General features: G+C 44.6%; 1 protein-coding gene across 1 annotated transcript in view; it reads left to right on the top strand.

Moving 5' to 3' along the window:
* The window catches only part of LOC141116679 (NACHT, LRR and PYD domains-containing protein 12-like), a 329,149-nt gene that overhangs the window by 228,115 nt on the left and 84,596 nt on the right, over positions 1-16,438 (top strand). The window contains exon 9 of the mRNA XM_073609070.1: positions 5,558-5,722. Within this exon, the coding sequence (XP_073465171.1) occupies positions 5,558-5,722 (165 nt within the window). The remainder of the gene's footprint in view (positions 1-5,557; positions 5,723-16,438) is intronic.

Genomic DNA, 16,438 nt, shown 5'->3' with positions numbered 1-16,438 from the left:
GTCAGATCTTGCCCCTAGTTATTCCTGCACCATGTAAAACAGACGCTGAAACCTAATAAGGAAGATAATCACCTGGCCAGAGATTTCTTTGTTTTTGGTTTCACACCAGCTTCTCATGTTTATAGTGCATTATGTGGACTTGATATCTATACCCATTTAGGAATAATACATGAATATTTATCATAGATCTTAAATATGTGGTTCAATATCTGCTTTAAATAATTTAAATTTATTTTTATATATTTATTTTTATATATTTTTAAGTATTATGAATTAGTATTATTTTACGCACATACTTAGCTGTGTATTTAGCGCATCTTATTTTACATATAACCTTACTCTTGTAACGTCGATCAAGGAGGGTTGCCAGCCAGTATTGATCCCTCTCCTCGATACCACGAATATGAGGATCCTTCCGCAGCGTAGGTTTGCTGAGGCATTCGGTCCGGAGTCCTCTGGGTCACTGAGGACGACCTGATCCGCAGCCACCTCCTCCCAGCCATGTACAAGTCTGTGGGTTTCTTGGGACTGTAAATGATCCCTTAAAGACTGTTGCTGATGCTGAGTGCCAGGCTCCACCTCCATGCTGACACAATCCTCCTCCTCCTCGTCCTCTTCCTGTGTGATCGGCGGGCACGCAGGAACACTGTCTGGATAAAGGGGGCCTTGAGAGCTAAGGAAGTCCTCCTCTTCTTGCCTCTGTTCTGCCTCAAGTGCCCGGTCCATTATTCTTTCCTACTCCCTCCAGGAACCAGGAAATAAATTACAATTGCATTATTTCTTGCATTGCCTTCCTGCAAATGGCATAGACCAAGTAAAGTTGAATTTCTATGACATCACATCGCCCTGAGAAAATTGCATAACAACACGCCCGGAAATTGCACCACATAGTCCCCCGCAAATTGCATCACAACACCCCCGCAAATCATATCACAGCACCCTCAGCAAATCACATCACATTGCCCCCAGCAAATTGCATCATACAGCTCCCCACAAATCGCATCACGACAACCCCCGCAAATTGCATCACAACACCCCCGCAAATTGCATTACAAAACCCCCCACAAATGGCATTACATCGCTCCCCACAAATCGTATCATAACACCCCCCACAAATCGCATAACATTGCCCCCGCAAATTGCATCACAACACCCCCCGCAAATGGTACCACATCACTCCCCGCAAATCGCACTACAACTCCCCGCGCAAATTGCAACACAACAACCTCTGCAATTCGCATCACAACACCCCCCACAAATCGCATCACATCATCACCCAGCAAAGCATATCACAACACCCCATCACATGCCACCATCAAAATTGCCCCATCAAACTGCCCCACCAAAACTGCCCCTATCAAAACTGCCCCCATCAAAACTGCCCCATCAGAATTGCCCCATCAGAATTGCCCCATCAAAACTGCCCCATCATATTGCCACCATTAAAACTGCCCCATCCAAACTGCCTCATCCAAACTGTCCTCATCAAAATTTCCCCATCAAAATTACCCCATCAGAATTGCCCCATCAATACTGCCCCCATCAAAACTTCCCCATCAAACTGCCCCATCAAAACTGCCCCCATCAAAACTGCCCCATCAAAATTGCCCCATCAGAATTGCCCCATCAAAACTGCCCATCATAATGCCACCATCAAAACTGCCCCATCCAAACTGCCCTCATCAAAACTGCCCCATCAAAATTACCCCATCAGAATTGCCACATCAATACTGTCCCCATCAAAACTGCCCCACCATATTGCCACCATCAAAACTGCCCCATCAGAATTGCCCTCATCAAAACTGCCCCATCATATTGCCACCATCAAAACTGCCCCGTAATATTGCCACCATAAAAACTGCCCCCATCAAAACTGCCCTAACAGAATTGCCCCATCAAAACTGCCCCCATCAAAACTGCACCATCATATTGCCACCATCAAAACTGCCCCATCAAAATTTCCCCCATCAATACTGCCCCCATAAAAACTGCCCCATCATATTGCCACCATAAAAACTGCCCCGTCATATTGCCCCATCAAAACTGCCCCATCATATTACCACCATCAAAACCGGCCCGTCATATTGCCCCCATCAAAACTTCCCCATCAAAATTGCCCCATCAGAATTGCCCCATCAATACTGCCCCCATCAAAACTGCCCCATCATATTGCCAATATCAAAACTGCCCCATCAAGACTGCCCCATCAGAATTGCCTCAAAAAACTGCCCCATCATATTGCCACCATTAAAACTGCCCCATCATATTGCCACCATCAAAACTACCCTATCAAAGCTGCCCCCATCATATTGCCCCCATCAAAACTACCCCATCATATTACCCCCATCATATTGCCCCCATCAAAACTGCCACCATCAAATCTGCCCCATCGAAACTGCCCCCACATAGCCCCCCGCAAATTGCATCACAACACCCCCACAAGTCATATCACAACACCCTCAGCAAATCGCATCACATTGCCCCCAGCAAATCGCATCATACAGCTCCCCACAAATCGCATCACAACACCTCCCGCAAATTGCATCACAACACCCCCCACAAATTGCATCACAACACCCCCGCAAATTGCATCACAACCCCCCCACAAATGGCATTACATCGCTCCCCACAAATCGTATCACAACACCCCCCACAAATCGCATCACATTGCCCCCCGCAAATCACATCACAACACCCCCCGCAAATGGTATCACATCACTCCCCACAAATTGCAACACAACAACCTCCGAAATTTGCATCACAACACCCCCCACAAATCGCATCACATTTCCCCCACGCAAAGCATATCACAACACCCCATCACATGCCACCATCAAAACTGCCCTATCAAACTGCCCCATCAAACTGCCCCATCAAAACTGCCCCTATCAAAACTGCCCCATCAAAATTGCCCCATCAGAATTGCCCCATCATATTGCCACCATTAAAACTGTCCCATTCAAAACTGCCCCATCAGAATTGCCCCATCAATACTGCCCCCATCAAAACTGCCCCATCAAACTGCCCCATCAAGTTGCCCCCATCAGAATTGCCCCATCATAACTGCCCCATCCAAACTGCCCTCATCAAAACTGCTCCATCAAAATTACCCCATCAAAACTGCCCCACCATATTGCCACCATCAAAACTGCCCCATCCTATTGCCACCATCAAAACTGCCCCGTAATATTGCCACCATAAGAACTGCCCCCATCAAAACTGCCCTATCAGAATTGCCCCATCAAAACTGCCCCCATCAAAACTGCACCATCATATTGCCACCATCAAAACTGCCCTATCAAAATTGCCCCATCAATACTGCCCCCATAAAAACTGCCCCATCATATTGCCACAATCAAAACTGCCCCATCATATTGCCACCATCAAAACTGCCCCCATCAAAACTGCCCCATCATATTGCCACCATCAAAACTGCCCCGTCACATTGCCCCCATCAAAACTTCCCCATCAAAATTGCCCCATCAATACTGACCCCATCAAAACTGCCCCGTCATATTGCCACCATCAAAACTGCCCCATCAAGACTGCCCCATCAGAATTGCCTCATTAATACTGCCCCCATCAAAACTGCCCCATCAAAACTACCCCATTAAAGCTGCCCCATCATATTGCCTACATCAAAACTGCTCCATCAGAATTGCCCCATCGAAACTGCCCCATCAAAACTACCCCATCAAAACTGCCCCATCATATTGCCACCATCAAAACTGCCCCATCAAAATTGGCCTCATCAGAATTGCCCCATAGAAACTGCCCCCATCAAAACTGCCCCATCAAAATTGTCCCATCAGAATTGCCCCATCATATTGCCACCATCAAAACTGCCCCATTCAAACTGCCCTTATCAAAACTGCCCCATCAAAATTACCCCATCAGAATTGCCCCATCAATACTGCCCCCATCAAAACTGCCCCACCATATTGCCACCATCAAAACTGCCCTATCATATTGCCACCATCAAAATTGCCACCATCAAAACTGCCCCCATCAAAACTGCCCCATCATATTGCCACCATCAAAACTGCCCCATCATATTGCCCCCATCAAAACTTCCCCATCAAAATTGCCCCCATCAGAATTGCCCCATCAATACTGCCCCCATCAAAACTGCCCCATCATATTGCCACCATCAAAACTGCCCCATCAAAACTGCCCCATCAAGACTGCCCCATCAGAATTGCCTCATTAATACTGCCCCCATCAAAACTGCCCCATTATATTGACACCATTAAAACTGCCCCATCATATTGCCACCATCAAAACTGCCCCATAAAAACTACCCCATCAAAGCTCCCCCATCATATTGCCCACATCAAAACTGCTCCATCAGAATTGCCCCATCGAAACTGCCTCCATCAAAATTGCCCCCATTAAAAAACTTCCCCATCAAAATTGCCCCATCAATACTGCCCTATCAAAACGGCCCCATCATATTGCCACCATCAAAACGGCCCCATCATATTGCCACCATCAAAACTGCCCCATCAAAATTTCCCCATCAATACTGCCCCCATCAAAACTGCTCCCATCAAAACTGCTCCCATCATATTCCTCTATTATAAATCAGTACATGGTGTGTCTGTCCCCTCCCCCGGGCTCTGTATGTAATCAGAGCTGAGATGCTCCAGCATCACTGTGTATAAGAAGCTTTGGCAACCATGGCAACAAAAGCCTGGTTGCCCTTATTTAAAATGGCGCTGGCTGCCTTGCATCACTTCATTTCCGATTTTAAAATAACGCGATGCTACGGCTCAGCAATGCCTATTTTTTTTTCAAAAATTTTTTTTTTTCAAATTTTTTTTTTTCATGGGGTGGTCATAATGTTTTGGCTGATCATGGGGTTGTCAGATTTTGTCACCTCCCACTCTAGTTTTGAACATTTCACCATTCATTCCTAAGGGATATTACTGTCTATGTAGTGTAAAAGCTGTGGGAGGAGTTAGGGTTGTAAATTTGGCTATAATAATAATAATATATGTGAGATAACAGTAAGTGGTCTTGCTATGCAAGAATACTTAATTAGTGCAGCATCATTAGTACAAATTTTCAACAAAGGTGCAAATAAAGAACGGTAATAATAAAATCTTCTCCACACCATAAGATCAAATCCTCCACCATGATGTTCAAAGGAAATCCTAAAGTACAATGGTGTCACTTTTAGTCAATGAAGTTTCCACAACATGAGTGAGACTTCTGTGACCATCAAAGTGAATCTCCACAACTGAATCCAAAGCTTAGCGGAAGGTTGGAGGTGAAAGCCTAGTGGTCAGTGTGAGTGTGTATGGTCCAATCCCCATACAGGAATAATGAATGGATCACACCACCTCATCCACTTCTCATGTCACATTTAGTTATTGGGGTCCACAAAAAGAGAAATACTCCAATAGTGTAGATGATCGATCGTGTTTTATAAAGTGATCTAATATAAATGATTCCAATAAAGAGAAATGAGTTCCATTCATGTAGAGAATAGTTACATTCATTCCTGGGGGAGAAATTCACTTTCTTGTGGTAACATTCTTCTCTTCTTCTACAGATTGTATGGTAATCACCTGACAGACAGTTCCTGCCGCCACCTGGCATCTGGAATAAGAAATAACCAGACACTGAGAACACTGAACCTGTCTAGGAACAGTCTGGAGGGTCCTCATTTCAGGGATCTGATGGAAGCTCTGACAACAAGTCGGATAGAGAAATTAGTGTGAGTATAACAGGACTGACTGAGACAATAATATTCTGGGACAGTTTTATATCTAAACCACATAAATAATATCGAAATATGAGAATGGCATCAAATTCCATCTTTAGGCTCCATAAGGCTCCATGCACATTGGGTGTATAAAAATGCCAGTTCCCTTGGCAGAATAAAAGTTCATATAGAGAGTTTATTGTACAAAGTTTAGATGAGTTTAGCAGAGTTTTGCATTTTTTTCTGCCTGAAATCTCCAATCAGAAACACGAACCAGAAGGTTTTTTTTCCTGCCTCTAAACGTTTAGCTCAAAGTATGTCTGTAATCATCCCAATGTGTATGGAGACAATGGAGAACATAGAGCTGCTTCTACAGGCAGAACAGAAAACTCCTGTAGTAGTAACAGTTTATTAAGCCAGTGTGCATGGAGCTTAAATACTTGACTATTACACTACATTACCAAAAGTATTGGGACACCTGCCTTTACACACACATGAACTTTAATGACATCCCGGTCTTGGTCCGTAGGGTTCAATATTGAGTTGGCCCACCCTTTTCAGCTATTACAGCTTCATTTCTTCTGGGAAACCTGTCCACAATGTTTAGGAGTATGTCTATGGGAATGTTTGACCATTCTTCCAGAAGCACATTTGTGAGGTCAGGCACTGATGTTGGATGAGAAGGCCTGGCTTACAGTCTCTGATATAATTCATCCCAAAGGTGTCCTATTGGGTTAAGGTCAGGACTCTGTGCAGGCAAGTCAAGTTCCTCCACCCCAAACTCGTTCATCCATGTTTTTATGGACCTTGCTTTGTGCACTGGTGCGCAGTTATGTTGGAAAAGGAAGGGGCCATCCCCAAACTGTTCCCACAAAGTTTGAAGCATGAAATTGTCCAAAATGTCTTGGTATGTTGATGCCTTAAGAGTTCCATTCACTGGAACTAAGGGGCCAAACCCAACCCCTGAAAAACACCCCCCACACCATAATTCCCCCACACCATAATCTCCCCTTCACCAAATGATTTGCCAGTGCACAAAGCAAGGTCCATAAAGACATATATGAGCGAGTTTGGGGTGGAGGAACTTGACTGGCCTGCACAGAGTCCTGACCTCAACCCGATAGAACACCTTTGGTATTATTTAGAGTGGAGACTGCAAGCCAGGCCTTCTAATCCAACATGATCGTTAGTTTGGTGCTTTTGACAGCCGATTCCGATTTTTCTTTCGACAAAAGCTGGATGTGCAGACTATAACATTTTTATCATACACAAACTCATAGTCTGATTTTTGTTTAATCAGTACAGTTTTCACCCAAAATAAATCGCGAGAGCAAGACTACGCATGCTGAGAAACAAAAGAATACATACAAAACTATTCAACACATTACGCCACTTCTGAAGTTGTATTCTGTCGGAAGAGAATTTTCATATGGAGAGTAACCTCTTCACTTTCAATGAGACTAGCATGCAACAAAAAACGGACCAACGGTCGTCTGAAAATCTGATCGTGTGTACGAGGCTTAAGACTGGGATGCCCTTAAAGTTCATGTGCTTGTAAAGGCAGGCATTCCAATACTTTTGGTAATATAGTGTATGTCTAAACTACATAAATCTAATAGAAATGGAGATGTTTGTCATCTCCTGGTTGTGTCTATATATCACCAATATCAGACCATTTTCTGAAGACTCCATGCACACTGGGCTTAAAAAAATGTCAGTTCCCTTGCCAGAAAAAACTTCCATATAGAGAGTTTATTGTACAAAATTTAGACGAGTTTTGCATTTTTTTCTGCCAGAAATCTCCAATCAGAAACACGAACCAGAAGGTTTTTTTTTCCTGCCTCTAAACGTTGAGCTCAAAATATGTCTGTAATCGTCCCAATGTGTATGGAGACATAGGAGAACATGGAGCTGCTTCTACAGGCAGAACACAAAAAACTCTTATAGTAGCAACAATGTATTAAGCCAGTGTGCATGGAGCCTAAATATCCAATACTGGACTATTACACTATATTACCAAAAGTATTGGGACACCTGCTTTACACACATGAACTTTAGTGGCATCCCAGTCTTAGCCCATAGGGTTCAATATTGAGTTGACCCACCCTTTTCAGCTATAACAGCTTCATTTCTTCTGTGTCTATGGGAGTGTTTTACCATTCTTCCAGAAGCACAATTGTGAGGTCAGGCACTGATGTTGGATGAGAAGGCCTGGCTCACAGTCTCTGCTCTAATTCATCCCAAAGGTGTCCTATCGGCTCTGTGCAGGCCAGTCAAGTTCCTCCACCCCAAACTCACTCATCCATATCTTTATGGACCTTGCTTTGTGCACTGGTGCGCAGTCATGTTGGAACAGGAAGGGGCCACCCCAAACTGTTCCCACAAAGTTGGAAGCATGAAATTGTCCAAAATGTCTTGGTATGCTGATGCCTTAAGAGTTCCCTTCACTGGAACTAATGGGCCAAACCCAAGCCCTGAAAAACACCCCCACAACATAATCCACCTCCCCCACACCAAAATCCCCCCTCCACCAAATGATTTTGACCAGTGCACAGTAGACATGGATGAGCGAGTTTGGGGTGCAGGAACTTGACTTGCCTGCACAGAGTCCTGACCTCAACCAGATACAACACCTTTGGTATTATTTAGAGCAAAGACTGCAAGCCAGGCCTTTTAATCCAACATGATCGTTAGTATGGTGCTTTTGACAGCCGATTACGATTTTTCGTCCGACAAAAGCTGGATGTGCAGACCATAAAATTTTTATCGTACGTGAACTCGTCATCTGATTTTTGTTTAATCAGTACAGTTTTCACCCAAAATAAATTGTAAGAGTAATGCCCTGTACACACAATCAGACTTTCCGATGGAAAATGTGCAATTGGAGCTTATTGTTGGAAATTCCGGCCGTGTGTATGCTCCATCGGACTTTTTCCATCGGAATTTCCGACACACAAAGTTTGAGAGCTGGCTCTAAACTTTTCCAACAACAAAATACGATTGCATAAACTCCAATCCCGTGTAGACAATTCCGACACACAAAGTGCCACGCATGCTCGGAATCAAGCAGAAGAGCCACACTGGCTATTGAACTTCATTTTTCTCGTCTCGTCTTACGTGTTGTACGTCACTGCGTTCTTGACGTTCGGAATTTCCGACCAACTTTGTGTGACCGTGTGTATGCAAGACAAGTTTAAACCAACATCCGTCAGAAAAATTCTGATGGATTTTGTTGTCGGAATGTGCAATTGTGTGAACAGGGCATAAGACTACGCATGCTCAGAAATGAAAGAATACATACAAAACTATTCAATACATTACATCACTTCTGAAGTTGTATTCTGTCGGACGAGAATTTTTGTATGGAGAGTAACCTCTTCACTTTCAATATGAGACTAGCATGCTACAAAAAATGGACAAACGATCGTCAGAAAAGCTGATTGTGTGTAAGTTTGGGATGCTCTTAAAGTTTATGTGCTTGTAAAAGCAGGTGTCCCAATACTTTTTGTAATATAGTGTATGTATAAACTATATATATCAAATAATAATAATAATGGAGATATATTTCATCTCCTGGTTGTCTCTATATATCACCAATATCAGACAGTTCTCTAAAGCTGGATATAAAAATGTAAAACATTTAATATCTGCACTAAAAACATGAACAACTTTGCGAAAATCTAATGAATGTAAACCAGCCACCAGCAGGAAGTCTGATATAGAAGTACAAATAGTATAATATAATTCTATGTATAGAGCCCTACACTTAGTGATAAAATGTGTGATGAGACAAATGAGAAATCTGCAACCTACAATGTGTCCGAATACCAACACTTCTAATGTAGATGTGATAACTCCACCAATAGTGATCAATAATAAAAATTCACAGCTACTTCAGTCTATATAACATATAATGTGCATAAATATCAATATCACCCGAGGTGTCCAGGCAATGGCCGCAATCACATTACATAGAAAAGAAAAAGCCTCCATGTCACTGCCTGGACTTCATCATACACGGCTGCAGTCCAGAGTGGTGTGTGCTCATGTATATGATGGAAGTGTACAATCTGTGATTCTATATATATTTAAGGATTATGCACTATGGAGGCTTTTTCTTTTCTATGTAATGTGATTGCAGCCATTGTCTGGATACCTCGGGTGATTTTGGAGATACTACCTGGAGGTCTGACATTCCGTGGCACAGTCTGTTCTCATCGGAAGCCGGCTTGAGTGGAGTGGCGCTACTGGAAGGATATAAACAAGCGTGTCTGGGCCTTGTTTGTGAGGACAAACCTTTTGGTAAGTGACCTGTTTGCTCACCGGTGTAGGGGAGGTTGATTGAAGTTGCTGCAAAGAGGTGGAAGATGATCAGCATTGATTTAATCCATCTGGATGAATCTCTGGTATTTCTGTTAGACTCCTTTCACACTGAGGCAGTTTTCAGACATTTTAGTGCTAGAAATAGTGCCTGCAAACTGCCTCCCATTTATTTGTATGAGTGCTTTCACACTCGGGCGGTGCGCTTGTGGGACATTAGAAAAAGTAGCATCTTTGGGGCGGGTTATGAGCATTATAAATAGCGCTCCCAAATTGCCCCTACCCATTGAAATGAATGGGCAGCACTGCCAAAGTGCTTTGAAAGTGCTGCAAAACTGGTCTTTTTTATTTTTTTAAAGCGGTGTTCCGGCTAAATTTATACTTTTTTAAAATTAATATACCCCTATAATACACAAGCTTAATGTATTCTAGTAAAGTTAGACTCCAAGCACACTTGGAGCAGAAAAAAACGTCAACGCTCTTAGCCTAAAAACATGGCATAAAATACGCAAATTGAAAGAATATTGTACAAAATTTAGGTGAGTCTATGAGAGTTTAAGAGTATTTAGTTTATAGGCATTTTTTGCACTACACGCCCCTCTGCAAAAGCCAGGAAATGATGTACAGTGAAAACACACCTTTTTTTTAATAAAAAAAGTTGAAACTTGACGTTCAGAAGAGATAAGAGGAGTTTAGGAGAGAATGACGTTTTTACAGCTCTTAGTGCCGGTTCACACTCCTGCGCTGTGAATTTGTTCCGTTTTTTTGTCCTGTGTGAGGTGCGATTTTACCGTGAATTTAACGCGATTTTACCACGATTTTACTGCGAATTTCAGGAGTTGGTCATAGCTGCGATTGATGTTCTAGCCAATAGAATCATAATGTAAAAAAAAAAGGTGTTAACTTCCTGTGTATTTCCTGGTTTTTGTGGAGAGTAGTGTGGTGGAATTCGCACATATCTGAACCAACAATGCGATTCCAGAATGATTTACATTGATGTCTATGGAGTCTAAATTCGCAACGCAACGCTGTAAACTCGCACAAGACCCTTTTTTTATCGCATCGCATTCGGAGGGGAATCGCAACGCATGTATGTGAACGACGGTCATTGAAAACATGACTTTATGGATGACATGCGAATTTAGAATGTTTTTGATGCATCACATTCATTATGAACTCGCATCAGTGTGAACTGGCACTTAAACTTCTTAAAAAACGCGATAGAGAAGGGTTTTTTTCCTGCCTCTGAACGTCCCTGACAGAAAACTCCTGTAGTAGTTATAATGTGCAAAGACACATAGAACACAATAGAAGTGCTTCTAGAGCAGTGGTTCTCAACTCCAGTCCTCAGGACCCACCAACAGGCCAGATTTTAAGTATTACCTTGGGGGAGATGCAGACTAGAATACTGCATTCACTGAGCAGCAAATGATATCACCTGTGATATATTTCAGTTATCTTGCAAACCTGGCCTGTTAGTGGGCCCTGAGGACAGGAGTTGAGAACCATTGTTCTAGAGGCAGGTGAAAAAAACGTCAAATGCCTGTAGAATCAACGTTTTTTAAGTCCAGTGTGCGTGGAACCTGAGTCTGTAAACTAAGGTCAGTTTTTTTAGTTTATAGCATTAGTTTGTTATTTTATAAACTTCCAGCAGGCTGTGGCCACCTTAAGTGTGGGCATCTGAAGCCAGACTGTATTTCTTCCTGGATCTCATCCTTGCAGATCTCGCACATGCTCAGTGCAGCACAAGCAGTGTGATAGGTTTCAGGTCAGGTTTCCATAGCTACGGCAGTGTCAGAGGAAGTTGCTTCCCCTTAGCTATGCAAAAAACTCTCCTCCCCTCCTCCCTCCAGGAACCAGGAAATAAATTACAATTGCATTATTTCTTGCATTGTCTACCTGCAAATGGCGTAGACCAAGTAAAGATGAATTTCTATGACATTGCATCACATTGTCCCCAGAAATTTGCATCCCCCGCAAATCGCATCATAACACCCCCCGTAAATTGCATCACAACACCCCCGTAAATTGCATCACAACACCCCCCGCAAATTGCATCACAACACCCCCAGCAAATTGCATCACAACACCCCCAGCAAATCGCATCATATAGTTCCCAGAAGATCACATTATATAGCCCCCAGCAAATCGCATCACAACACCCCCCACAAGTCGCATCACAACACTCCCCACAAATTGCATCACATCGTCCCCAGCAAACCGCATCACAATAACCCCCCGCAAATCGTATCACAACACCCCCAAGCAAATTGCATCACATCAACCCCCACAAATGGCATCACAACACCCCTCGCAAATGGCATCACATTGCCCCCCACAAATTGCATCACAACACCCCCAGCAACAAATTGCATCACAACACTCTGAGCAAATCGCATCACATTGCCCCAAGCACATTGCATCACAACACCCCATCACATGCCATCATCAAAACTGCCCCATCAAAACTGCCCCATCATATTGCCACCATCAAAACTGCCCGTCATATTGCCACCATCAAAACTGCCCCATCATATTGCCACCATAAAAACTGCCCCATCAGAGTTGCCCCAATCAAAACTGCCCCATCAAAATTGCACCATCAATACTGCCCCCATCAAAACTGCCCCATCATATTGCTACCATAAAAACTGCCCCGTCATATTGCCACCATCAAAACTGCCCCATCAAAACTGCCCCCATCAAAGCTGCCTCCATCATATTGCCCCATCAGAATTGCCCCATCAAAACTGCCCCCATCAAAACTGCCCCATCATATTACCACCATCAAAACTGCCACATCAAAATTGCCCCAATCAGAATTGCCCCATCAGAATTGCCCCATCAATACTGCCTCATCAAAACTGCCCCGTCATATTGCCACCATCAAAATTGCCACCATCAAAACTGCCTCATCAGAATTGCCCCATCAAAACTGCCCCCATCAAAACTACCCCATCAAAATTGTCCCCATCAATACCGCCCCCATCAAAACTGCCCCATCATATTGCCACCATCAAAACTGCCCCGTCATATTGCCACCATCAAAACTGCTCCATAAAAGCTGCCCCATCATATTGCCCCCATAAAAACTGCCTCATCAGAATTGCTCCATCAAAACTGTCCCCATCAAAACTGCCCCATCATATTGCCACCATCAAAACTGCCCCATCAAAGCTGCCCCCATAATATTGCCTCCATCAAAACAGCCCCATCAGAATTGCCCTATCAAAACTGTCCCCATCAAAACTGCCCCATCATATTGCCACTATCAAAATTGCCCCATCAACACTGTCCCCATCAAAACTGATCCATCATATTGCCAACATCAAAACTGCCCCAAAAGAATTGCCCCATCAAACTGCCCCCATAAAATCTGCCCCATCAAAATTGCCCTATCTGAATTGCCCCATCAAAACTGCCCCATCATATTGCCCCCATCAAAACTGCCCCCATCCAAACTGCCCCTATCAAAACCACCCTATCATATTGCCACCATCAAAACTGCCCCATCATATTGCCCCCATCAAAACTGCCCCATCATATTGCCACCATCAAATCTGCCCCGTCAAAATTGCCCCATCTGAATTGCCCCATCAATGCTGCCCCATAAGATTTGCCCCATCAATGCTGCCCCATCAAAACTGCCCCCATCATATTGCCCCATCAATACTGCCCCATCATATTCCTCTATTATAAATCAGTACATGGTGTATCTGTCCCCTCCCCCGGTCTCTGTATGTAATTAGAGCTGAGATGCTCCAGTAGGGATGAGCCGAACACCCCCCGGTTCAGTTCGCACCAGAACTTGCGAATGGACCAAAAGTTTGCATGAACTTTAGAATCCCATTGAAGTCTATGGGACTTGAACGTTCTAAATCATAAGTGCTAATTTTAAAGGCTAATTTGCATGGTATTGTCCTAAAAAGGGTTTGGGGACCCGAGTCCTGCCCCAGGGGACATCAATGCAAAAAAAGTTTAAAAACAGCCGTTTTTTCGGGAGCAGTGATTTTAATAATGCTTAAAGTGAAACAATAAAATTTTTTAAAAAGTCCATAGATTTCTTGAGACTGTAAATGATGCCTTGAAGACTGCTGCTCATGCTGAGTGCAAGGCTCCACCTCCATGCTGACACAATCCTCCTCCTCTCCCTGTGTGATCGGCGGGTACGCAAGAACACTGTCTGGATAAAGAGGGCCTTGAGAGGTAAGGAAGTCCTCCTCTTCCTCCCTCTGTTCTGCCTCAAGTGCCCTGTCCATTATTCCATGCAGCGTGTGCTCCAACAGGTAGACAAGAGGTACAGTGTCACTGATGCATGCACTGTCACTGCTCACCATCCTTGTGGCCTCCTCAAGTGGTGACAGGACAGTGCATGCATCCCTGATCATAGCCCACTGGCGTGGGGAAAAAAAATCAAGGTCCCCTTACCCTGTCCTGCTGCTATAGTCGCATAGGTACTCATTGATGGCCCTCTGCTGCATGTGCAGCCGCTGCAGCATGGCCAACGTTGAGTTCCACCTGATGGGCATGTCACAGATTAGGCGGTTCCTGGGCAGGTTAAATTCCTTTTGAAGGTCTGCCAGCTGAGCACTGGCATTATATGACCGGTGGAAATGCACACAGACTTTCCTGGCCTGCCTCAGGACATCCTGTAAGCCTGGGTACCTGCCCAAGAACCGCTGCACCACCAAGTTAAGGACGTGAGCCAAACAGGGCACATGGGTCAGTTGTCCCTGTCGGAGGGCGGAGAGGAGGTTGGTGCCATTGTTGCAAACCACCATACCTGGCTTAAGCTGGCGTGGCGTCAACCACCTCTGAACCTGCCCCTGCAGAGCTGACAGAATCTCTTCCCCAGTGTGGCTCCTGTCCCCCAAGCACACCAGCTCAAGCACCGCATGGCATCTTTTTGCCTGCATGCTTGCTTAGCCCCTTGAACGTCTATGGAGCACTGCTGGTTCTGAGGACAAATCAGCACAGGAAGAGGCCATGGAGGAAGAAGAAGAGGAGGGGGTGGAGGAGAGAGGTGTGGCAGAATCACCACTAGTAAAGTTTTGGAGACCTCCAACACTACTGCACCCTGTCCCGCATCCTTCCCAGCTGCCAGAAGAGTCACCCAGTGCACAGTGAAAGATAGGTAAGGTCCGTGTCCATGCCTGCTGGACCATGAGTCAGCGGTAATATGAACCTTACCACCAACCGCCCTGTCCAGCAAGGCCAAGACATTGCCTTCCACATGCCGGTAGAGAGGCGGAATCGCCTTTCATGAGAAAAAGTGGCGTTTGGGAACCTGCCACTGAGGAACCGCACATTCCACAAACTCACGAAAGGGGGCAGAGTCTACCAACTGAAAAGGCAGCAGTTGAAGTGCTAGCAATTTAGCCAATCTAGCCTTCAACCGCTGTGCATGTGTATGGCTGGAAGCGAACTTCTTTCAGCGGTGCAGCAGCCTGAGCAGGGAAATTTGCCTGGTACAATCTGACGTCAGTGTACCGATAGCAGATTGCCCCCAAGTACTTGGCTGTGACACACCTAATTCTACACTTATACCGGCTGCACAGTTCACTATCTCCAGCGATTGGGGAGTCCGGTGTGACACTCTTGGCTGGCCGGTTTGGATGTTGGACTGGCAGCCTTGTGGCGCCCACTGGCCCCCCTTAGGTTTGCTGGTGCATGACGTTGGGGGTGTTTCCATGGCGGCGCTCCCCACTGGAGTCTCTCCTGGTGCAGGGTCTTTCACCCCAGTCCTTTATCATTTGTATCATTTTGTTTTCACACTTGGCTTCGGCTTTTATGCCCCTCATCACCCACCATCAGGAAATTTTTCCCTTTTCACTTTTGTTACATTTACTTCTTTGCCACTGTTTCACTCTCCTTGTCATCTCTTTCACTGTCACGGCCTTTCATTTAGGCTCTTCCTTTCCAATTCAATCCTCACTCTTTTTCTTTCCTTCCCTTTTCTCTTGTTTTTCCCTTTTTTCCCCCCTGTTCTTTACTCTACATTTGCTCTTCTCTTTTACGTTTTCAGTCTTTATTCACTTTTTCACTTATTCATTCCCTTACTGATCTTTTACTGTTCCTTAGTGCTTTGCTCACTCTAGGCCACTTCTCTGTGTTCTCACTTACCTTTGTGCCTTGTCCCCACCTGACCCACCCAGGTTTGTCTTTGTCGGGCTTGCATCGCCCGGATGCGCTACCTCAGCACCGGGTATGGCACTCTTGGCCGGCTAGACTTTTACGGCTGCACCACCACAGCGCAGATATTTTTGTAAGTCCGTGGGTCAAATGTACTTATGTGGGGTTTCATGTTTTACATTTGTCCACTTGTTTTTCAGACCAGTGAAAATATTGTTGTTCTCCCTATTCATAGGTGGTTACTATGGTTTGCTCCTGATGAGTGGCTTTAAGGTC

The sequence above is a fragment of the Aquarana catesbeiana genome, linkage group LG13 (assembly GCF_042186555.1).
Source record: "Aquarana catesbeiana isolate 2022-GZ linkage group LG13, ASM4218655v1, whole genome shotgun sequence".
Classification (NCBI taxonomy): Eukaryota; Metazoa; Chordata; class Amphibia; order Anura; family Ranidae; genus Aquarana; species Aquarana catesbeiana.
Note: the sequence above shows the minus strand (reverse complement) of the source record. Positions and strands in the feature narration are given on the sequence as shown.